Genomic DNA, 24,304 nt, shown 5'->3' with positions numbered 1-24,304 from the left:
TGTTCATTTTATTGATGTTATCAAATTTGTTTGCAAATGTTATTCATAATATTCTCTTATGGTTCTGTAGGAACGTTTCCTCCTTCATTCCTGATATTGGTAATTTGTATCTTCTCTCTCTCTCTCTTTTTTTTTTTTCCATATCAATCTAGTGAGGAGTCTGGTTCCTGGTTAAAAACCTATGTATGCTTCCCTGGTGGCACAGTGGTTGAGAGTCCGCCTGCCGATGCAGGGGACATGGGTTCGTGCCCTGGTCCGGGAAGATCCCACATGCCGCGGAGCAGCTGGGCCCGTGAGCCATGGCTGCTGAGCCTGTGCGTCCGGAGCCTGTGCTCCGCAACGGAAGAGGCCACAAGAGTGAGAGACCCACGTACCGCAAAAAAAAAAACAACAAGTATGTGTGTTTTTTCAGGCCTAACCACAGATAATTACAAAGGTTTTACTTTGCAGGCCTCATGGTGAAAAATGTCCTCCCTCCACCAGACTTGGCACACAGTCAATGCACTGCAGTCTCTGAAGGGATTTGCAGTCATGGTCTCAGGCCCCCTGGCCAGTCATGCTCTTTCACACATTTACATTCCAAGGCCTGGCGCCTTTATTCCTAGGCCTCTCTATCTGAGGCCTTGGGCAGGTGTCACTTTGACACTTCTGCCAAGGCCACCTTATGAAGGGAAAAAGCTGAAACCTTCAAGAAAGTTTTCCCCACTCTGACTCAGTACCCAGGACTTTTCCACTCCTATCCCTACCCCTTCACCCCCCTCTCCATCTCAGAGTTCATAACACTGCAAGAACCTTCTGTTTGCGGCTCCCTTAACAGATTCGCACATCTGTGCTGATCCACCTGATCCTTAACCGGTATACCATTTCATTCTATGAAGGTAATGGAACGGGGAATCAGCATTTTCTCTGATTTTAGCCTCTTGATTATACTATCACAGTAAGTGATTAAAGGTTTAACTCTTTCATTTGCGGCTTCCTGCTTTAATCAGCCACTCCAGTACCTAGCAGCTCAGTTCTCTCTCTCCCAGCTCAGCTGAGCTCCGGACATTTAGGTGTATCCATTTTATTGATCTCTGCAAAGAACCAGATTTTGAACTAATTGATTTTCTCTACTGTTTCTCCATTACTATTCATTGACTTCTGCTCTGATTTTTGTAATTTCCTTTCTTTTACTTGTTTTGGGTTTAATTTACTCTTATTCTAGTTTTATAAAGTAACAATTTAGATAAATGATTTTAGACCTTTCGTCTGTTTAAATATAAGCATTTGAAGCTATATCTCTCCAAGAACTATTTTAGAGGCATTTCACAATTTTGCTAGGCTGTGTTTTCATTTTCACTCAGTTTACACGTTTTCTGATTTCCATGTGATTTCTGCTTTGATACATAAGTTATTTAGAAGTGTGCTGCTTAATTCTCACACATTTGGGGATTTATATATTTCTTTCTTTTACTCACTTCTAATTTAATTCTGTGTGGTAAGAAAATACGTTTTGTGATTTCAATTCTTTTAAATTTATTGCTACTTGCTTTATGGTTTGGCATATGGTACACTCTGGTGAATGGGCCATGTGCACTTGTAAAAAATATGCATTCTGATATTGTTTGGTGGAGTATTCTATAGATGTCAATTATATCAAGCTGACTGATAGTATGGTTCAGGTCTCATTTATCCCTGTTGATTTTCTATCTACTTGTTATTGATTACTAAGAAAAAACACTGAAGTTTCCAGCTATAATTGTGGATTATCTATTTCTTCTTTCAATTCTGTCAATTTCTGCTTTATGTAATTTGGGGTTTTGTTGTTTTGTGCATATATATTTACAGCTGTTATATCTTCCTGCTCTATTGAGAGAGGGCATTTATGTTCTAATGTAAGGCACAGAAACAACTTGAGACAATGGGAACTACTAATGGTAGGAAAATAGCAATACTTCATCTTCTTTATGACAGGAAATCCAACAATGGATAAAAATGAACAAAGATCTACATAAATGTATTTTTCCCCCTGGGATTCACAGGCTACTTCAGGATTACTTGGCCTCTCATGAAGCAGATGTTGAATCCAAAAATGGGTCACTAAAATGAAAGAAACCTGAGGAAAAATTTATAAAAGAAGAAAAAAATGAAAGAAAAGTTTCTCATTCCTCCCTATCATTTGACTTGGACAAAATAGATGAGAGTGGCAGATTATTCTACACAAAGAAAAACTCATGAGATACTTTTTTAAAGATCAGATACTAAATGATTTTCCCAGTCATTTTCATTTCCTAATTATTTTCAAAAGAAGCATGCAACAAATAGGTCACAGTAAAGAAAACCAAATAGCTCTGCATAAGGAAAATGCTCAACCTTAGGAAAAATGTAAATTGAAACAACCTTAAAAAAAAAATCTACATTGAGATATTTTACCTAGACCAAAGATCTAGAGGCAAAGATTAAATAATATGATAACACACTAAGTAGACACAAGTACAGGGAAACTTTCACACATCACTGGTGTTAACATAATTGGTACAACTTCAATGAAAGGCACTCTGGCAATAACCATCAAAACTACAAAAGTATGCAAATGATGAAACAGCAAATCACTTCTAAGGATTTTTGTGTGTCTGTGCATAAACTTTTTTTTTTTTGGAGTATAACTGCTTTACAAAGTTGTGGTAGTTTCTGCTGTACAACGATGTGAATCAGCTCTATGTATACATACGTCCCCTCCCTCTTGGACTTCCCTCCCATCGCCCCCCCATCCCACCCATCTAGGTCATCACAGAGCACCAAGCCGAGCTCCCTGTGCTATACAGCAGCTTCCCAATGTGGTACATATATACAATGGAATATTACTCAGCTACTTCTAAGAATTTATCCTACAAATAAAATAAAAAACATGCAAAGTAACTTGTGCATACTATTATTCACTGTGGTATCATTTGTAAACAGCAAAGGACTAGAAATAACCCAAATGTTTATTAATAGGGGACTAATTAAATACATCCTGGTACATCATACATGAAATATTCTGAAACTGTAAGACAAAATGAGAAAGGTCTTCATGTATTGAATATGAAATGATCTCCAAGATACACTCTTAAGGGAAAAAAAATGCAAGCTGAAGAACAATGTATAAAAAGAGGACTAGGGGCTTCCCTGGTGGCGCAGTGGTTGAGAGTCCGCCTGCCAATGCAGGGGACACGGGTTCGTGCCCCGGTCTGGGAGGATCCCACATGCCGCGGAGCGGCTGGGCCCGTGAGCCGTGGCCTCTGAGCCTGCGCGTCCAGAGCCTGTGCTCCGCAATGGGAGAGGCCACAGCAGTGAGAGGCCCGCGTACCGCAAAAAAAAAAAAAAAAAAAGAGGACTAAAAGAAAAAAAATACACCCTCCCCACACACACATATTTCTTGTATATGCATAAAATGTCTCTGGAATAATACAGAGGAAACTGATAGCAACTGGGCGGCAATCAAGTGGCTAGTGAAAGGGGTAAAACAGAGATTTTTTTTCCATAGAATATCTTCTTGTACCTTTTGAATTTTAAAAAATGTGAATACATTACCTGTTCAAAAAATAAATACTTTTTTTTCCTATAAATTACTGCAGTGGTATATTTACACTATTTAAAATCTAGAAGTATAAAACGATACTGTTTTTAAAAAAGTCTCTCCACTATTCTTGTTTCCCTTCTATCCAAATCTCAAACTCACTAACCCAACTCCTCGGTAAGAACTGATCATAATTCTTAACATATTTTTCCAGAGTATCATACATACACACACACAAGCAAGTATGAGTACTATTATTTTTCCTCTATTTTCATTTAATATAAGCACACCTTGCCTTGGGATACTTAATATATTTTTGAGATTTTTCCAGATTAGCACATAGAAAACTTTCTATTCTTTTTTCTTCTGCAGAGTATGCCATTGTATGAATAAATCACAATTTATTTAACCAGTTTCTCACTGATGGACACTTGAGATGTTTTCAATTTTGTCTGCTATTCTTGTATGTCTATTCGACTATCAACAAATCAATCACTATATTATTATACTTTAAGCAATGTCTATAGAGTATTCATATTGAGATCAAAGAGAGTATAATATGCAATAAGATAGTGGCTTTTACAGACTTAAAACTAGAAGAAAATAACGTACTCCTCAAAAACTGATTTGTGTACTAAGCAGCAGCATAGCTCAGATGTTAATTGGACAGATTTGGCATCTGGACTAAATGTGTTTGAATTCTGGCAGCTTTACTTACTAGCTGTGAATCTTGAGCAAGTTATTCATCTTTCTGTGCCTGTTTTCTTGTCTGTAAAGTGAAGATTATAACAGCTACCTCATAGTTTTGTGAAGCTTAAATGAATTTAAATGCAAAGCACTTAAAACAATGCTTAGCATGTAGTCAGTGTACAATAAATGCTAGCTATCATTATTATTCAAAGAGAAACTACTTTTGACAGATAGAAGAAAGACGAAAGAATTAAAGGAGACATATTAGAGCAGTGGTTTTTCAACTTTGGAGGGTGGGTGGATAACCCACCTATAATAATCTGATAACTATTTTCTTCCAAGAAAAATACACATACACAAACAGTTTACAAACAATGCTATGGAATTCAAAAACTACCTCCAGTCCTTCTGTTAATAATTCCAGAATTAGAGTATAAATAAGAGAAGATGCAATTAAGTTGGAACAAAGATAAAGAGAACCACATGAGGTACTATAATCAGCCCTAATATGGTACTAGAAATAGTGTTAGACTAAGATGTTTAACTAAAATAGATTTGTGTGGAGAGCAGGCTTCTGTGTCAGACATGTACCAGGTACCATTCTTGATGATGTCCCATGGATAACAAAATGTTTGTTTAAAAAGTGTATTATTGGGCTTCCCTGGTGGCACAGTGGTTGAGAATCTGCCTGCTAATTCAGGGGACACAGGTTTGAGCCCTGGTCTGGGAGGATCCCACATGCCGCAGAGCAACTAGGCCCGTGAGCCACAACTACTGAGCCTGTGCATCTGGAGCCTGTGCTCCGCAACAAGAGAGGCCGCGATAGTGAGAGGCCCGTGCACTGTGATGAAGAGTGGCCCCCGCTCGCCGCAACTAGAGAAAGCCCTCGCACAGAAACGAAGACCCAACACAGCAAAAATTAATTAATTAATTAATAAACTCCTACCCCCAACATCAAAAAAAAAAAAGAAAGTGTATTATTAAACTCAAGAGCGTCCTGGCTATTAGAAATAATCACTGAATTCATTAGCAAGGTGGCTAAATATAGAAGATTAACGTTAAAAAATTCCAACTGTATTTCTCCATTTTAGCAACATATTGAAAATGTAATTTTAAATGATTCTATTTACAATAAAACAAACAGACATACACAGGAAACTTTAAAGGCATTCTCTTTGGGGTAGGGCACAAAAAAGGATACTGCCTATTACTTTCACTGCTCAAAATAGTACTGGACATGCATTAAGACAACAATAGAAAAATAAAGATTTGAAAGGAAGGGATGATACTGTCATTATTTTCAGATGATATGATACACAGAATACCTAAAAGAATCAACAGGCAAACTACTAGAATTAATAGAGAGTTCAGCAAGTGCCCAGTCACAAGAACATACAAAAATCAATAGTATTATTTTATACCAGCAAGGAGTAATCAGAGAATGTTACAGAAAACAAGATATCATTTAAATAGAAACTAAAACCATAAAGCCTCTAGATTAGCTTTATAAAAAATACCAGACCTTAAGATGACAATTTTAAAATTCTATGAAAATATTAAAAGAAGACCTGAATAAATGGACATAAAAACTATGTTCAATGCCTTAAAACGATAATTCAAAGAGATTCTCATCTAACAGCTTGTAGGAGTTTGGAAAGATATTTATGAATTGATATAACATTTATATATAAGAATAAAGGTGCATATATAGCTAACCAGAAAAAAATTTTAGAAAAAAGCATTTGGCAAAAAGTTATTAGAAGGAAAAAAAAAGTGAAACTGACCCTGCCAGATATAATGTCTATAATAAAACCATTGTTAAGAGTGTGCTACTAGTATAGGAACAAATACGTCAGTAGTACACAACAAAGAACCCAGAAATATAGAAACATGTTAGCATAAGAAATTAGTATGAAAAAGTTAGGCTATTTTATAAATAGATTATTTTGTAAATAGTCTTAGGAAAACTGCCTCATCAAATGGAGAAAAAATTTGATCTTTACTTCATACCTTACTACAAAATAAAGTTCAGATTAAATGAAAAATATAAATGTAAAGACAAAACTATAAAATAAGAGAAGAAAATATAAAATAAATTTATAATCTCAGACTGGAGAAGGATTTTAAAAATAAGATTCCAAAAGCATAAGTCATAAATAAAAAAGTGATAGGTCTGACGACATTAAAATTAAATATTTCTGTTCCACAAAGGGCAATACAAAGTCTGTTAAAAGATATCTGCAAAACTGACAAAGCAACAGCAAGATAGTGACAGAAAACACATTTTTTTAAAATGCTCAAAGAATAGGAATAGGAAATATACGGAGGAAAATTTAAATGTCTAAAAAGTACATGGACTGATGATCAGCTGCATTTATATTAGAGAAATGCAAAGTAAGTTAACCATAAGCATATACTTTACCCCCATCTGACTGGCAAATATTAGAACACGGGATAATAAAAAGTGCTAGCAAGTACAGGGCAGAAAACAAGAACCCTCACACAATGCAAATGGGAATGTGAACCTTGAGCAGCCATGTTAGAAGGCAAGGAGGCAGAATGTATCCCATATATACATAGGCAATCCCATAGCTAGTTAGGTATAGAATCCAGAGAAAGTTTAAAAGTATACAAAACATTAGGTTCATTGCAGCAGTTTATTTTTTTTCATGGTAGCAAAGATTTGAAGGCAGCCTAGATGTTCACCAATGAGGAGTAAGTAAAATGTGGAATACACATATACTGGAATACCACTATGAAGAAATAAGAAAGAATTATCTCGAGCTACATGATTAGGTCTAAATGATAGAATATTTAGCACAAAAAAAGTAAGAAAGATACAAGATTTATAGCACAATACCAGTTATACAAATTAAACAAACACAAAATAACACTATATGCAGTTTATATTGACATACACATTACTTCTGAGAAGTAAGGGATAAGATATCATGTGGGCAACAAAGGGAGAATAATATTAGAGGCACTATACTTAGTACGCCAAAGCTGAGGAGTGTGATCAACTGAATTCCGTGCATATGCACCTCCGTCTTTCCTCTCAAAATTGAAAAGATAATTTCAGTTAAAGAAGTGAACAAGGGGAACAACATAAATACTATCAGATGAATGCGGTAAATTCTACCTCTAACTGACTTACTAGCTTAGATGTGTCTTCATCCTTCAGTTTCCTCACTGTAAAGTGAAAACCTAGTTTATAAGCTAGTTAAGAAACAGCCAGCCATTATAAACTGCTTTGTAAATATCTTTGAACAAATACATGTTTAGTCCTTTCTCCCCCAAATGAAACAAAGGGCTATGAATGAACGATTCCTGAGTTAACTTCAAGAAATAAAGAAGAAAACATTAAGAGAAAACTGCTGAGTGAGTAGATTTGCAATTAGAATCAAAGGGAGCAAAAGAATAAATTTTAATAAAACATTTTTTGGATAAAAGTATGAGATATGAATGGGTGAAACAAAATACTCCAAATGAAAGAAAGTGACATAAAGAAAAAAATGTCAAATCCACAAAAGTTAAAAGTAGGCATAATTTTATACCCATCTATATCATACTACCATGATTAATAGAAACAAAAAAGCCAAAGTGAATAAAGTAGGAGAGCAAGCAAATATCTAACTGTATATTTATATTTCTATATTATATATTCATGTATTTCTATAATTACATACATTTTTATATATTACATATATACTTAAAAGCAAAAAAAGACTACACAGATGACAGAACTCTAAACAGAAAGAGCAAACTTCTATCTAAAGTTGTAATCTTACTTTTCTCACTTCAGGTGAATATATCCACTTAACTCAAATAGTCCAACCAAGCCCTCAAATTGAATATATGCAAAATACTTTCATCTCGGCCCACACAAAACTGCTCCATATTCCTCCTCCATCAACTGTACCATAATCTCCCAGGCTCAAAAACCAAGTACAGTATGCTTCTTTCTTCTCCCTTGATTCCTACATGTTCAACTAGCTGTCAAATCCTTACTATTTCATCTCCGAAATCTTTAATTGCTTCCTATCCTCTTCTATTTCTAATATTTCCTTTCCCAACTGGCTTTTCTGTTCCTAGTCCCTCCAATCCTCACAGCTCACAAAATGCCTTATATTAGAATAAGGTTTCATGCTGAAATAAAATTTGAATCGTGTCACATTTTTGTCCAAAAATCTTTCAGTGGTCCAAATGCCTTTCATGTGAAATTCAAGATCCACCACAGGGCTTCCCTGGTGGCGCAGTGGTTGAGAGTCCGCCTGCCGATGCAGGGGACACGGGTTCGTGCCCCGGTCCGGGAAGATCCCACATGCCGCGGAGCGGCTGGGCCCGTGAGCCATGGCCGCTGAGCCTGCGCGTCCGGAGCCTGTGCTCCACAACGGGAGAGGCCACAACGGTGAGAGGCCCGCGTACTGCAAAAAAAAGAAAAAAGAAAAAAAAAAAAAAAAAAAAAAAGATCCACCACAATTTCCCCTTAACCTGTCTTTCTGACACTATGTCACACCATTCCTTTTCATGCCTCCTAATAGATAAATTTCTTCCTTGGTCTAAGTATATTCCCAGTGCTCTACTATAGGCATCACTGTACACCCAAGCCCCGGACTAATTTTCAATGCTCAATACAAGAGCTTCTGCTTCTAGGTACTTCTCAGTTTATGGGAGAAAAATAACCTCCAATAAAAACAAATGACAAAATAAACCAAGAATACAAGAACACAAAGGTAACAAGAACACAAAGAACCACAGCCTTTGGCTTTTAAATGTGAAGAAAGCAAAGCTGATGAAGGAAGTAGTAGATTTTGTTTGGTTAACCTTCTCTATGCTTGAGGATGTTCACATGCCAGAAGGAAACATGCTTTTAAGTTCAAATTTTAAAATAAATAACTATGAAAGAAAATATCTAATGGATGAATATTTTTAATTTGTTCAATATCTTAGAATTCTAAATAGAATGTTTTGGGGACAAATGTGCAGAGTTTATCTTGAATCACTTGATAAAAACCAAGGAATCCAAACTATTTAATGCAATGGTCAATTTTTTAAGAGAGAAGGAACAATCAACAGCTTAATTCCGATACACCGCATGCAGGTTTCAAAGACCATAAATATAAATGACTTAATTCTCACATCAAATTCCCTGGAAATGAATGGCAGATAATGTCAGGGACATAATCCTATAAACACAGTTTGGTTTACTTACCTTCTGGTTTCCTACTCTGTCACTTTCTTGCCTACTCACGCTGACCCACAGTTTTACAAAATAGAGTAAACCAGTGATAATTCATTCATCCAAGTTTTAATTGGCTACAAATTGAATATTTTGCAATTCTAAAATTACATAAATGCCATCAGATATTCAAACAACCAGCTTGCTGGCTAACATAACATGACACCCTTTAAAAAGGATATTAAAAGCCAATGATGATTAGTGATAAATATATTAATATGAATACTATCTTCTGTTCAAGTACTGGGCATTTATTACCACAGATCTAATCCAAAACTCCTCCAATGTCAAATATTAGTAATATTACCATAAAATGGGTAGATGCTAACAAAGACAAAAGTAACAATAATAGTAAATATTCTAAATATTTATTCCTTTGAGTTAGACTAACATATACTTGTATGACAGTTCTGGATATATAATAGATAGAAGTATTATATGTCAGTATATTTTTTAAAATTAGATAATTGTTTAAAAAAAAAAAAGGCTCCCTACTCTCTACCACAAATTATACCTGGCAGCTAGGTAAATCTTCCCCAAAAAGGTGGTGCTGAAGAAGGCTGGTGATTCTGAGGAAAGGTAAGCAGAAGTCCTGTAAGTATTTTTCCGTGGATTCAGGAGACCAAGCAATAGGGCTAATCTAAAGTTAAAAAAGAAAATCAGAACAATTCGTTCTATAATAGACATAACAAACAGTAATATTCATAATGGCAAGAAAATCTAAATTTTTAAATAACCACTACATCTGGTCATAGAGAACATACCGTTGCACACTCCTGCATTCCTTCTTCATGGTATAACTTTCCTTTAGATAGTTCCCTTATCACAAAGCTCAATAACACTTCATAAGACTTCTCTGCATCACATGTATTCTGGAAAAAATTAAAAATTAATTCCATTAGTCACTGAAAACTACAAAACCATTTACATTGGAAAGAATACCTTTTAATGAGTAGAGTATAATCATGATTACATTACTTTTCAAGCATGTAAACTTCACTTTCTCAAAATCTGTGTACAACAGTACACCTCTGGATTCACAATGAATTTGGATAGGTGATGAAAGCTATTCCAATACTTCTTTAAAAAACAGCATATAAGTTACATAATATATGTGTAAATGAGCATATCTATATCATATCTTTTGTCCCAGTAATTCTCACTCCTGGAAATTCTTCCTAAGGAAATAATCTAAAGAGAAAAGAAGAACTTTATGCCCATGACATTCACTGAAGCATTATAATAGTGAAAAATTAGAAATGACCAACAGAAGTGAAGCAGTTATTGGACTTCTCTGGTTAAGAATTCACCTGCCGGGGCTTCCCGGTGGCGCAGTGGTTGAGAGTCCGCCTGCCGATGCAGAGGACATGGGTTCGTGCCCCGGTCCGGGAAGATCCCACATGCCGCGGAGCGGCTAGGCCCGAGACATGGCCGCTGAGCCTGCGCGTCCGGAGCCTGTGGCCACAACAGTGAGAGGCCCGCGTAATGGAAGAAAAAAAAAAAAAAGAATCCACCTGCCAATGCAGGGGGCACGGGTTCAAGCCCTGGTCTGGGAAGATCCCACATGCTGTGGAGCAACTAAGCCCGTGCACCACAACTACTGAGCCTGTGCTCTAGAGCCCACAAGCCACAACTACCGAAGCCCACGAGCCTAAAGGCCATGCTCCGCAACAAGAGAAGCCACTGCGATGAGAAGCCCACTCACCGCAACAAAGAGTAGCCCCCGCTCACCGCAACTAGAGATAGCCCACGCACAGCAATGAAGACCCAACGCAGCCAAAAATAAATAAATAAATAAATAGATAGATTTATTTTTTAAAAAAAGGTGAAGCAGTTACCTAAATTATGCAATATCAGAATATTTTATAGGCAGTAAATATGACAAATTTGAGCTACAGAAAAAAATGTTTACAGAGTGGTGTGCAAAAAACTAATAGAAGTATATATATACTCATTACAGTGATAAAATCGTACATGCATGAAATATAACATGGACCCCAAATTTTTTTCTTTTACAGTTTTACTCAAATTCCTTGAATAGAATTTGTTAAAACAACTTAATGTAAAAATAAATAGGACCATATGTTTATTACAGAATTACAGATAACATTAAATAACAATCTAAAAATTAATTAAGCTTAATGACTATACTTTTTATAAGAAAGGAAAAAAATGTCTATTTATAAATTTAAATTTACTTCAATAAGGTTTTAATTAATTAATTATTATTATTATTATTTTTTGCGGTTCGCGGGCCTCTCACTGTTGTGGCGTCTCTTGTTGCGGAGCACAGGCTCCAGACGCGCAGGCTCAGTGGCCATGGCTCACAGGCCGAGCCGCTCCGCGGAATGTGGGATCTTCCCGGACCGGGGCACGAACCCACGTCCCCTGCATTGGCAGGCGGACTCTCAACCACTGCACCACCAGGGAAGCCCCCTAACTATATTTTTTAAATAATAAAATATAAGAACTGAGTAAACACTATGGGATATAAGTTTATCCTGAATTTTTAAGGCACTAATAGTCAGGACCACAGAATTTGTTGTTTGATGATACTGTCTTTCTTCCTCACATGTTACTGTGCTCTCTTCAACTAGACTGTAAATCCCAAAATGTCAGGAACTATGCTTAATATCTTCTATGTCTTCCTTTGCATAACAAAACCCTGAGCAATAATACCTGGTGGTTAACTGATGGAATTTATTTTGGTAATGGAGTTTTTGACCTTGGAACTTGCCTGGATGTCTCTCTTTTAATAATCAATTCTTTGCATTATCTTTAAATTACTCCTCTGTTTTCTGCCATATCATGCAGCCATGTAGTGTTATCATAACCTGATAAACTATAAAAAGTCCCTGACTCAGCAACTGCTTTCCTTATATCATGTGGCCCACCCCACCCCTGCCTAATTAATCAACAGGATGATAACTTGCCAAATATGATGACTTTCAGGTTACATATAATTTACAAGAATCAATATCCCACTGAATATCAAAACAGCAACATGGTATATTTTTAGAATTGATTTAATCAGAGTAGTTCTTGAATAGGCAATTCAAAAGAAAATATTACCACAATTTTGCTGCTTATTAATCAATGTGACATATTTAAAGTTGTGAAAATATACATGACAGCCTAAAAGCCTAATTCAATATACTCTTTTGAGTAAAAGATTTATAGAGCATAACAACAGAGAAGTATTTCAAGTATAATACTTTCCAAATTATGGGGAAAATATCCTCCAATAAGAAACAAATGATACTCAGATCACCCAAAGCAAGTTACTGAGCAATAATTATTTTTTAAATTATTATTATCAGATACATTTTAAGTATTTTTTTTTACTTAAAGGAGGTACTATATCAGATCAGAGAGTCAAATATAATGTAGTAGTCATTATTTTGTATTGAGAACTCTTCCCACTAGAAGAGTATTAGATAAGAAAATAATTTTATTTCATACATAAGAAGTCTTAGGAAACCATATTTTATATAAGCAATATTTAGGTAAAGCAAAGAGTAGGTTCCTTGGTAAAGCTAAGAAGATAAGCTTTGGGCTTCCCTGGTAGCGCAGTGGTTGAGAGTCCACCTGCCGATGCAGGGGACACGGGTTCGTGCCCCGGTCCGGGAAGATCCCACGTGCTGCGGAGCGGCTGGGCCCGTGAGCCATGGCCGCTGAGCCTGCGCGTCTGGAGCCTGTGCTCCGCAACGGGAGAGGCCACAACAGTAAGAGGCCCACGTACCACAAAAAAAAAAAAAAGAAGTAAAGCTTTTCTTTTTTTTTTAAAATAAATAAAGCTTAAGAAGAGGATTTCTGAGACTGTGGATGCAAGACCCAGGATCATGATCAGAAGAATCCTGTGGGAGAAGTGGCAGAAGTATGTGAGTTAAATAAAGAAAAGAATTAAGAGTTGAGAGATGCAACAGATGCTATGTTGGGTAGATGCTTTGTCTAAACTATAGTGCTTCTAGGGACTTCTCTGGTGGCGCAGTGGTTAATAATCCACCTGCCAATGCAGGGGACATGGGTTCGAGCCCTGGTCCAGGAAGATCCCACATGCCGCGGAGCAGCTAAGCCCATGTGCCACAACTACTGAGCCTGCGCTCTAGAGCCAGCAAGCCACAACTACTGAGCCCGTGTGCCACAACTACTGAAGCCCGCGCACCTAGAGCCCGTGCTCCGCAGCAAGAGAAGCCACCGCAATGAGAAGCCCGCACACTGCAATGAACAGTAGTCCCCCCTCGCCGCAACTAGAGAAAGCCCGCGTGCAGCAACGAAGACCCAACACAGCCAAAAATAAATAAATAAATTTATTTTAAAAAAGAAAAAATTATAGTGCTTCTTAAACTTTTTGGGGTGACAGGCCCTTTGAGTATATGCTGGATGCTATGGTCCTACTCCCCAAAACAAAACAAAGGGAAAGGACCCCAGATCAAGAAATCCTGGTATAAAAACTCTTAACAGAAATTCCACTAACAGAAAGATCACAATTTATACTAACTATAATGATGATTTTTCCAAACTACTAAACCTCATTATCAAATTAACTGTAAATTCCCTTTGAAAAATACACAGTACCTATGTATTTTATTTTACCAGATTAGATCTGTTTTCATTGGAATTACCATACCTGAGGATAAGGAATTATAAGGATGAAATGAATGAGACTCAATGAAGAAAGAAAACAAGGAAGGGAGTGAGAGGAGGGAAGAACTAAAGGAAGAAGGAAATTTTTTAAAGGAGGAATGAATGATACAGAATAATTACAGAAATCACAGTGATATTTCATTATTCATAAATATTATTTTTGCTATTATTTACAATCCTATATACCTAAATGTTTAGATTTATGGTAGAAAAAGCTAATCATGTGGCAAACCAACCTGCAGAATATCATATTTTTTTGTTTTCATTCACTGAAGCAATTTATATGGCTATAAATTTCTAATTTATGTTCTATTAAGAATCTGCCTTATATTAAATGTTTTATTAAGTATTTTAAAAAATAGCTAACAATGATCAAATTGAGAAAGAAAATTGACAGAAGTTACCTAAATTACTTCATGTTCCTTCCATCATAGATTTACAATTGTCTAATTTTCTGTCAGTAGGTCTCATTTTAGTGAACAGTCAGATGAATAGATTTAGACCCAAACTATATCAGAAAATGTTTTAAATGTGTACTTTTTCATGGTTAGACAACTTACTAAAGAAACATTTAAACAATGACACAGCATAGAAACCTGTTATACCTGATTTGAATACAAACAATCCCAATATCAGATTAGAGTGCACTCAGAGAGACTAAAAGAATATTTAGAAAAAAGAAAGATAATTGCAGAAGGCAAAATTATCCAAAATACAACTAGAAACAAGGAGGAAAAAAATCACTGAAGGAAAAGACAGAAATTCATTTTGTTATTTCGAATAACAGAATTTTAGAAATAGAGGGGCCCTTATAAATCATATGTTCTTAATTTCTCATTTACCTATGACAAGGCTGAGGTTCAGAGAGTTTTTATGTCTTGAACAAAAAAGTAATATCTTTATTTAGTGGCAGGAACTTGGCCTAGTACTCAGGTTCAATGGCCAACAACCAGTATCCCTAAATTAAGATGTAACGAACTTCATAATGATACTACATTAAATTTCTGTACACATAATCATGATTTGGGACTAAACTAGTGATAAAAGTGAAGGTTATATTGAATACATTTCATGTATCAATAGCTATAATTGGTTTTCTCTCCTTTAATACAAGTAGATATGATTTTAACAGAAACTTTTCAATGAGGTTTAAAACTTCTTTAAGAGCCTATAAACCAAAGAAAAGGTTCAATTTACACTATACTTATTATTTTTTCCTACCAACTTCCCCAAATAAACAGGGAAGTAATCTTATTTCACCTTTCTCTACACCAAACTATTCACTTAGTTCTTTGGTTCCATAGTATCCCATTTGTTTTCAAGCCACTGAAAATACTTACATTTAACTAAACTTGCACAATTTTTCTAAACTGTTCATATAATCTTAACTGAAAGAGAATGCCTTTAAATTTACTAAGAACTTATATATCTATATATTTTTAAACATGGGAAAAAAGTAGTTTTTAAAGAGGTATAACTAAGAAAAGGCCAGGATTTTTACATCTATAAGTGGTGAGTCAAAAGCGATCTTTGGATTGTGATTGGGGATGAGGCAAGGAGAAGAAAAGATGACAGATAAGTAAAACAGGTAAGTCTACATACACTGTATTACTTGCTAACTGTGTTGATACAATTTTTATAACTTCTCTAAGTTTAAGGCTTGCAGCAAAAACAAAACTGTCCAGATACAAAGGGGAAAAGGTCAACGTTTAGAGATGGATACAGAAGACCTCATTGTGCAAGGAAAACATTTTTAACTTTTATAGCCTGAAGGTGCTCCATTTCCAATTAAAATACTGTTAATAACTCATTTTGTGGACTTCCCTGGTGGTGCAGTGGCTACGAAACCGCCTGCCAATGCAGGGGACACAGGTTTGAGTCCTGGTCCAGGAAAATCCCACATGCCTCGGAGCAACTAAGCCCGTGCGCCACAACTACTGAGCCCACACTCTAGAGCCCGAGAGCCACACTACCGAGCCCACGAGCCACAACTACTGAAGCCTGCGCACCTAGAGCCTGTGCTCCACAACAAGAGAAGCCACTACAGTGAGAAGCCCACACACTGCAACAAAGAGTAGCCCCCGCTCGCCGCAACGAAGACCCAACGCAGCCAAAACTAAATAAATTTATTTTAAAAATTATTAAAAATAACTCGTTTTGCCTTTCAAATGTCTAATCTCATTCATTCATATCACCAGCTTAAATAAATTCACCTAACTACTAAATAACAAATTCAGACAAGACACTAACCTTTTTGAGAGCTCCCGTGTGTTTCCAGGCTGACCTATCTTCCTCACTGCATTTAACTGAAAGTGCCACAAGACCTTGCGTGTACAATAGGGTAAAAAGCACCTTCACAATGCAGGTGAAATGGTCTACAAGAGAAAGAGAAGATCATTATTTCTTTGGAATCTAGACATTTTGTACTCAAGATAATTTCACAAACACGTGACTTTCCTTGCACGTGTAACTGGTTTTTGTTCAACACTTAAGTAATAAAATAACAATGTGATATTATATTTTCTACCCAACAGATCTGAAATTATGAAATCAAATTCCCTTTACTCATCGACACAATATGCCAATAAGAGGCTTTTAGCAGAATGAGAAGTGTGCTCTGTTTCAACCTCAGAATAACTGTGTACCCTTGGCAAATCCCCTTACTGGGCATCATGTGCTTAATAACAATGTCTGGGAGTCTGAGTGTTTAAAACCAACACTTTATCTGCTTCTAATTTGATATGTATCTTATAAAAAACAATATAATACAATATAGAATTTCTAAAGTAAAAAAAAAATCCCAATATTTTAAGTACTCTAATTGAATTTTAAAACTCAATGAAAACTATAACAGTGCAAAAACAGTAGTAACCATATGTAAAATGCCTTACACATATTAGGTACTTAACAAATGGCAGCTTAGTCATCATAATTAACGTTTATATACAGCTAATAACTTAGAAAATTTCTTCAAATGTCTCCTTTCAATCCTCGTTAACAGTCTCAGTTGGACAATTGAGCTTCAAAAGATGTGCCTGTGACAACAAAGCTAATAAGCACCCATGTCTGAACTTGAATCCATACAGATCATTCAGTTATGCCTTCTATTATATTATGCTACTCCCCTAGTAAATAGTTACCACCACTTAATCAGTTGCTAAATTCAGAAACTTGTAGACATCCTTGATACTTTCCTGTCTCTTTTTCCCTACATTAGAACAATCACCAAATCCTATCAATTCTTTTTAAATATCATTCAAGTCAGTTCCAACACCCCGGACCATGCTTCCATCATTTCTTGCCTAGACCTATAAATTCCAGCCTAAATAGTTGTGTTGGGGGTTCCCAAGACCACTTCCAGATTTGATTATTCACTAGGAAGACTCACAAGACTCAGCATATAGTCCTATGATTTATTACAGCAAAAAAACCCCAAAAAAACAAAGTAAAATAGCAAAAGTCTATTTTGCTATTTTAATAGCAAATAAATAGCTATTAATTTGCAAATAAATAGCAAATAAAAAATAGCAAAAGAGGACTTTCAAGAGTCCTCTCCCTGCAGTCACACAGGATGTGCTTAATTCCCCCAGCAATGTGTTGTGACAGTACATGTGAAAAATACACCAGGGAAGCTCATTAAGAAACTCTGCCCAAGATTTTTATTGGGAGCAGGTCACATAGGCACCCACTGCCTAGCACATACCAAAGTTCTAGATTCCCAGGAAGAAAGCAGGTATGTTCAGCATAAACCACACTGTTGGTACAGTTTAGGCACAGAGAGCCATTCTTATCAGTGGGATGGTGGAAACTCTCCCAAAATCAAAGTTCCCAGATACCAGTCAAGGGCCAACCTTGGAAGCAGGCCTTTCAAAGGATAGCACTCAGGCCTTCTTTATTAACTCTTTTCTGCACAGGGGTTTATCAGCATTACCTGCCCCCTGCAATCTTTTTTGTCTGTTTATTACAGCAAGACTGATCTTTTTAGGGCTTCCCTTGTGGCGCAGTGGTTGAGAGTCCGCCTGCCGATGCAGGGGACACGGGTTCGTGCCCCGGTCCGGGAAGATCCCACATGCCATGGAGCGGCTGGGCCCGTGAGCCACGGCCGCTGAGCCTGCGCGTCCGGAGCCTGTGCTCCGCAACGGGAGAGACCATAGCAGTGAGAGGCCCGCGTACCGCAAAAAAAAAAAAAAAAAAGAAGAAAAGACTGATCTTTTTAAAAGAGGTATTTGGCATCCTTCTACTGGGTCTCTGTTCAAGTGGAATTACTCCCTCCTTGTAACCTGGCTAACTCTTAAATTAGTCAGATAACACCTTAAAAAATCATGCCCTAAGGAAAATCTTGCCTAATTTTAAATTTGTGTGTTTCTGTGTGTGTGTGTGTGTGTGTGTGTGTGTAGTGTGCCTGTGCACACATGCATACACACACACATGCTTTCTCTTACCAATGTTTATGGGTTGGGGTGGGAACTTGATATAAGCTGAGCCAGTCAGAGTACCTATCTGGGATTTCTCTAACTGGAGGCAAAGGGAAGGTGTAAAGATGTGAGTCTGGAAATATCAGAGGTCATGCTCCTAGTCTATGGCAGAGACTGTTTAAGGCAAGGCTGAATGAAGCAGATCCACAGAGAGAGGGATAGACCCAAGATGGCAAGAACCCTGCCAGCATCTGAAGCCATGGTTCTAGTCATCCCTAAGACTACCAATTCCTACAGTTTGGTTATGTGAGTCCATCAGTGCTCTTTCTTTGTGCTTATAAGCTAGTTCTAAATGGATTTCTAAATTTCTTAACACCTAATGCATGCCAGGTTATAGACAATAAGGACTTGGAGTCTGGATAGTGAGAGAGACAGATGGCTATATGTATGTACAGGGTGTGATCGGAGCAAACAGGAGGAGGAACTAATATAGACTAAGGGCAGGGAATAGAAAAAAATTCAAGCCTCCTGCCCCAACGAGGAGAGTTAGTCTTGAATGATGAAGAGAACTAAGCCATAATAAGGAAGGCAAAGATGGAATGAGTCAAGGAAAGGGGGATTCCAGACAGAAGAAGCTGTTTGTACAAGGGTCACAAAAAGAGCCCAAGGCTTACAAGAATTGTAAATTGTCCAATGTATCTAGACTATAAGTAGTGATCTATGAGAGATGAAGCTAGAAAAGTAATCTTTATGCCGAAGACCAAAGGTTGCAAACTGAGGGTTACCTGTCTGAATGCAGCCTGGAGAGATGTTTGGTTTGTCTTTATCTTGTTTTGTCTTTAGTTACTGACATTTAAAAATCGGATATTTCTTGTAAAAGTCCAGATTTCCACTTACTCTTGAAAAACAGGAAGATCTGACAATACTGGGTCCATATTCTTACATGACGACAGTTATCTGGAGCTGAATAGTAAGTGTCCTCTTTGGCCAAGCATGCATTCTCTAACTTGTCACAGTCCCCAACTCCCATTTATATCAAACCAAAGACATTATTGTTAAGAATGAATGTAGGCTATGAAACCAAATTGTCTAGATTTAAATTGACTCTTCTGATCTTAGGCAAGTTAGTTAAACACTCTGCTTCTATTTTTTCATCTGTTAAATGAGGACAATATCACCTGCTTTAAAGGGATTAAGTTAAATGCTTAAAATAGTGATTGGCAATGGCAATCAGTAAATATCTGTTGTTATTAATATTACTATTTACGTTACTTATTTGATATCTATAACCATTTGATTTATAGAATCTAGACTGGGCAATGAGAAGTAATTTTAAGCAGGATAGGGATAATATTAGATTTGAAGTTTAAAATATTCACTGGTGCTTCTTAGGAGAAAGGGACTAAAACAAGACTAGAGGCAAGAACACCTATGAGCAGATGCAAAAGTACTCTAGCATATGTCAGATTAGATGGCCTGATGGAAAGAATGGGTCGAATTAGAGAAGTATTTAGATGACAGAAATTACAGCATTTGGTAGAGCTTTGGAGGTAGAAAATAATGGTAGACTCTCATTCTACAAAGAGTAACTAGTAGTAGTATTGACTAAAATGGAAAACAGAGGAAGAGAGCAAGTTTGGATGGGAAGAAAATGAATTAATGTTATATATGTTGAGTTTGAGGCACGTGTAGAAATCTGCAGCTCACCAGGGAGCTGCAGACTGGAGCTAGAATATTTGGGAATCATCAAAGAATAGGTACAGATGATGCTATAGGAAAGAAGGTAAAATTGAGAAGGGGTCAGGAACCAAGGAACAACTCAAAGAATGGGAAGAGGAAGGGGTGAATGAAAAGGAGCCTTGAAAATGAGCAGAAAAAGAGATACGAGGAAAACCAAGAAAGGACGGTATCATCAAAATTAAAAAAAAGTATTTCATGACGATTAAATGTTTTAATAGAATGATAAAAATTAGAGCATTTGTCTACTAAGCACAAAACAAAATGATTTTAACCAGTAAGTCATTTACATGGCCTAGAAATACCACTCACATTTAGTTTCTTCTCATTATAAACTACATAAATTAATTTTTAATTAAAAAGAAATGATGCATTAAAAAAATGACAATGACTTTTTAAGCATAATTTTAGCTTTCTGTTGTAGCAAACTACTAATTTTTTTGTTACTTTTCCTTGATTATCATCATTTTAAAAATATTTAAACTGGAAGTTTAAAGTCACAGATTAAGCTTAAGTTCTCACATTCACTCATTCATTTAAGAAATATTTATTTACTGAATACTTGCCATGTGTGAAATCAATGCATTTTAGGGACTTAGGAAAAAAACAAGGAATCACTCATTTGAGGTGTATACTAAGTCAACAGGTTGCTGTCTTCCAAGGTTACAACAGAGAGCAAAAGCCCTTCACATAAAATCATCAAAATTTAAAAAGGAGAAAAAGGAATTGGATATCTACTCTCAATCTGTTTTTTAAAAAAACCAAAAATCCACTATCAACCTACCTGAGGGTAAACAAAGGAAGATCAATATTTATTTTAAATGCCTTAAAAGCAAACAGACTTTAAACAACAGTACAGATTTTAAGTTTTATAGTGCTACTGTGTGATAGGAAAAAGGAAGGGTGTAGGAGACAAGGCACTTTCAAGGGCTCAATAATAAAGGCTTGCCCCTACTGATCACATACGATAAAGAGTCTGGTAAGGTAGAAATGTTGGCCTGAGGCTCTTTAAAATGTGAATTTCTCCTTAGAATCACAAATGAAAATTATTTCTTTACTTCATATTCTAAATTGCTGTGAGGACTGAACTAGGTTGATGCCACATCTATCTCACCACACTATTTCAGAAGATGAAGTCATCATTTTGTTGTTAGCATGCAATTCATCATTGTTAAAAATTTTCAACATTATAACTCATGAAATTAAACAACTTTTTAAATAGATATCACATGTAAATCTTTATCCGTATTTCTGATTTTTTTTCATCAAAATAAAGATCTTAAAACAGGAATATAGTTCAAAGGATAGTGATGTTAAGCTGAGACAACAGCTTGACTCTGGAATGATATAAACAAAATCTAAGTAAACCAGATTTTCTTCAGTGGGCAAGGCATGAAAACACAAGAAATTTTCAAAAATCAGACAATTAAATATTTAGTGAGTACGCACTCTATGCAACAGTATTTGTGCTGTGTTTTGCAAGAGTAATCCAGGGAATCTATAATCTCCTGCAGAGATACAGTTATTCAACATCCATTTATTTACTGGCTTGCCTACAAGTACCAGGCTTGGTGCAGGTGATAAACAAGAAGACAAAGAGGATGAGATGTCTGCAAAAGTTTCTTTTCCATAAACTGTTTTAGAGTTAAGGTGACATAAAATGCTCCAAGTTTCTTTTAGGACAAGATAGAGTACATATAAAATAATAAAACCCAAATGTGAAAAATCATACAAGTAAATAGGACATAATCTGAAGGCAGTATCAGACACTTTATTCTTTTCCTAAAATTACCATGAAAAATTAACAAAACAAAAATGGTAGCTTACTGAATGGAAGAAGATATTTGCAAACAATGTATCCAATAAGAGGTTAATATCCAAAATATACAAAGAACTCATAGAACTCATACAACTGTGGAACAATAATTAAAGTGTTTCTAATATAATATTAATTCTGTTAATATCATACTAGATGATATTAACACTCATTAAAAATAATGGGTCATCACATTTTGAATAACTCTATGATACTACTATATCAAAATATGTATATATGCATGTAGATAAGGTAGAGGCATTAAGGCTGACAGTTTGCTCTATTTTTCACATTTTGTATCATTTTAATTTTTTAAAAACAGAGTGATTTCTCCATGTCTTTACCTTATTACTGACTAAAAATCTAAAAATAGACCCACAAGGGAAAAAAACTATTTCACTGTCATCTTCTTTAGACATATATGATTACAATGCTATTCACCTCAGAACATTTCCATCAGACTGAATGCTATACTTATGCCTATAATTTTTAGAATATTCATTATATATACAATATAATCTAAGAATCTAAATTATAAAGACATACCTTTGCGTAAGGGTTGTGGCATCATTAAGATCTGGATAAGCAAAAGGGATGTAACATCATGATAAAGAATTGGAACCTCATGCTGTTGTTCCTCATTTCCCAGCCTAAAAGAAAAATGCATAATCACTTTAGACAGTATTGTATCTTCCTTCTAATTCATTTTATATTTCACATATATGTCTATGGAACAGAAATCAACTTTCATAAGCAACTGAGAAATCTCAGAAGAAAAAGTTAGAGCCATATTTTTGGCCTAAAAATAAAACCTTTTAGGTTCACATATTTCTTTGACTCTGCCTAATATGAAAAAATTACATAGAAAATTTATTAGGTCTTAGGATATATTAACTTGATTATGATTAACTTTCTGATCTCTTAGATTACAGAAATCAAACAAAGCATTAAACGGAGCTTAAGAGAATTAGTTTCACTACAAATGGGGTGGCACTTAGGATACTTGCTATGACGAACTTCATACTAAAGAAGAAATATTCATGTTATAAAAAAACAATTCACAAACAAGTTACATTGAAAAGGCATGGTCAATATCTCTTGTTAAAAGTTGTTTCAACTTTATGACTAATATAAAATTCAAATAAAATATTTAACAGTTTCAAAGTTTCAAAAAAAAAATAACCAAAGCAGAACTTAAAATATACTATAAAAGATAAAATAGTAAATCTAAGGAATGTATAGTACTATAAAACACATAGAATATATTATAAAGCAGCTCTTTTCACTCTAAAAGAATTTTTAAAACTCCTTTAGAAGTTTCAATTTTTGGTCATAGGTTTAATTTTTAATAACAGAAAAAAGTTAATCTTAAGCTTCCAGAATTGGTTAAATTCTGAAGCTACACTTCAGACTAGACTTGGGATAAACAAGAATTGCTCAAATCTTTTATTAGGCTTCATCACTCAACAAATATATAGTGATTACTTAACTGTATGCCAGGCACTGGACACATATGTGAGTAAACCAATCTCTGCTGCTGTGAAGCTTAAATAACTGCCAGAGGACGACAGCTCTTTGAATGTCTCTATTCTCTACAAATATCTCTTTAATATACTTGTCTTTCTCTCCAAAGGTAACCTTCCATTAATGCCATGAATCCTAGTATTTCTTGTCTCGTAAGTCTCTCTGGCATCTCTTCTTTACATGACCAAAGTTCTTAAAAAGAAAAAAATCGAGGGGACACCATTTCCTCACCTATTATTCAAATTCCCACAGAAATGGTTTTCCATTGATTACACAAGTGGTAGCTTTTGTACGTTTGTAAATTAAATTGGGAGTAAATAAATAAATTAGGTATATCGTTTAAAGAATTTTTAATGATGTGGGAATTTGGTTGGTGTTATTTTTAAAAAGCAGATTCTAAAACTGATACAATATGATTCAAACAGCTTTTTTTTCCATTTTTATGTATTTATGTATTTATTTATTACTGGAGTGTAACTGCTTTACAATGCTGTGTTAGTTTCTGCTGTACAGTGAAGTGAATCAGCTCCATGTACACCCATATCCCCTCCCTCCTGGACCTCCCTCCCACCTCTCCCCCACATCCCACCCATCTGGGCTGTCACAGAGCACCGAGCCGAGCTTCCTGTGCTTTATAGCATGTTCCACTAGCTATCTATTTTACACATGGCATTTCTGCGTGTGTATGTATATAT

General features: G+C 35.8%; 1 protein-coding gene across 1 annotated transcript in view; it reads right to left on the bottom strand.

Moving 5' to 3' along the window:
- Positions 1-24,304, bottom strand: part of UBR3 (ubiquitin protein ligase E3 component n-recognin 3) — a gene marked incomplete at both ends in the record, with an annotated part of 236,220 nt that overhangs the window by 9,881 nt on the left and 202,035 nt on the right. The window contains 4 exon segments of the mRNA XM_079709824.1: positions 9,985-10,110; positions 10,235-10,342; positions 16,368-16,492; positions 22,632-22,735. Coding sequence (XP_079565950.1) covers positions 9,985-10,110; positions 10,235-10,342; positions 16,368-16,492; positions 22,632-22,735 — 463 coding nt within the window.

Source organism: Hyperoodon ampullatus, assembly GCF_949752795.1.
Source record: "Hyperoodon ampullatus genome assembly, chromosome: 8".
Taxonomy (NCBI): domain Eukaryota; kingdom Metazoa; phylum Chordata; class Mammalia; order Artiodactyla; family Ziphiidae; genus Hyperoodon; species Hyperoodon ampullatus.
This window is presented reverse-complemented; position numbering and strand designations above follow the sequence as displayed.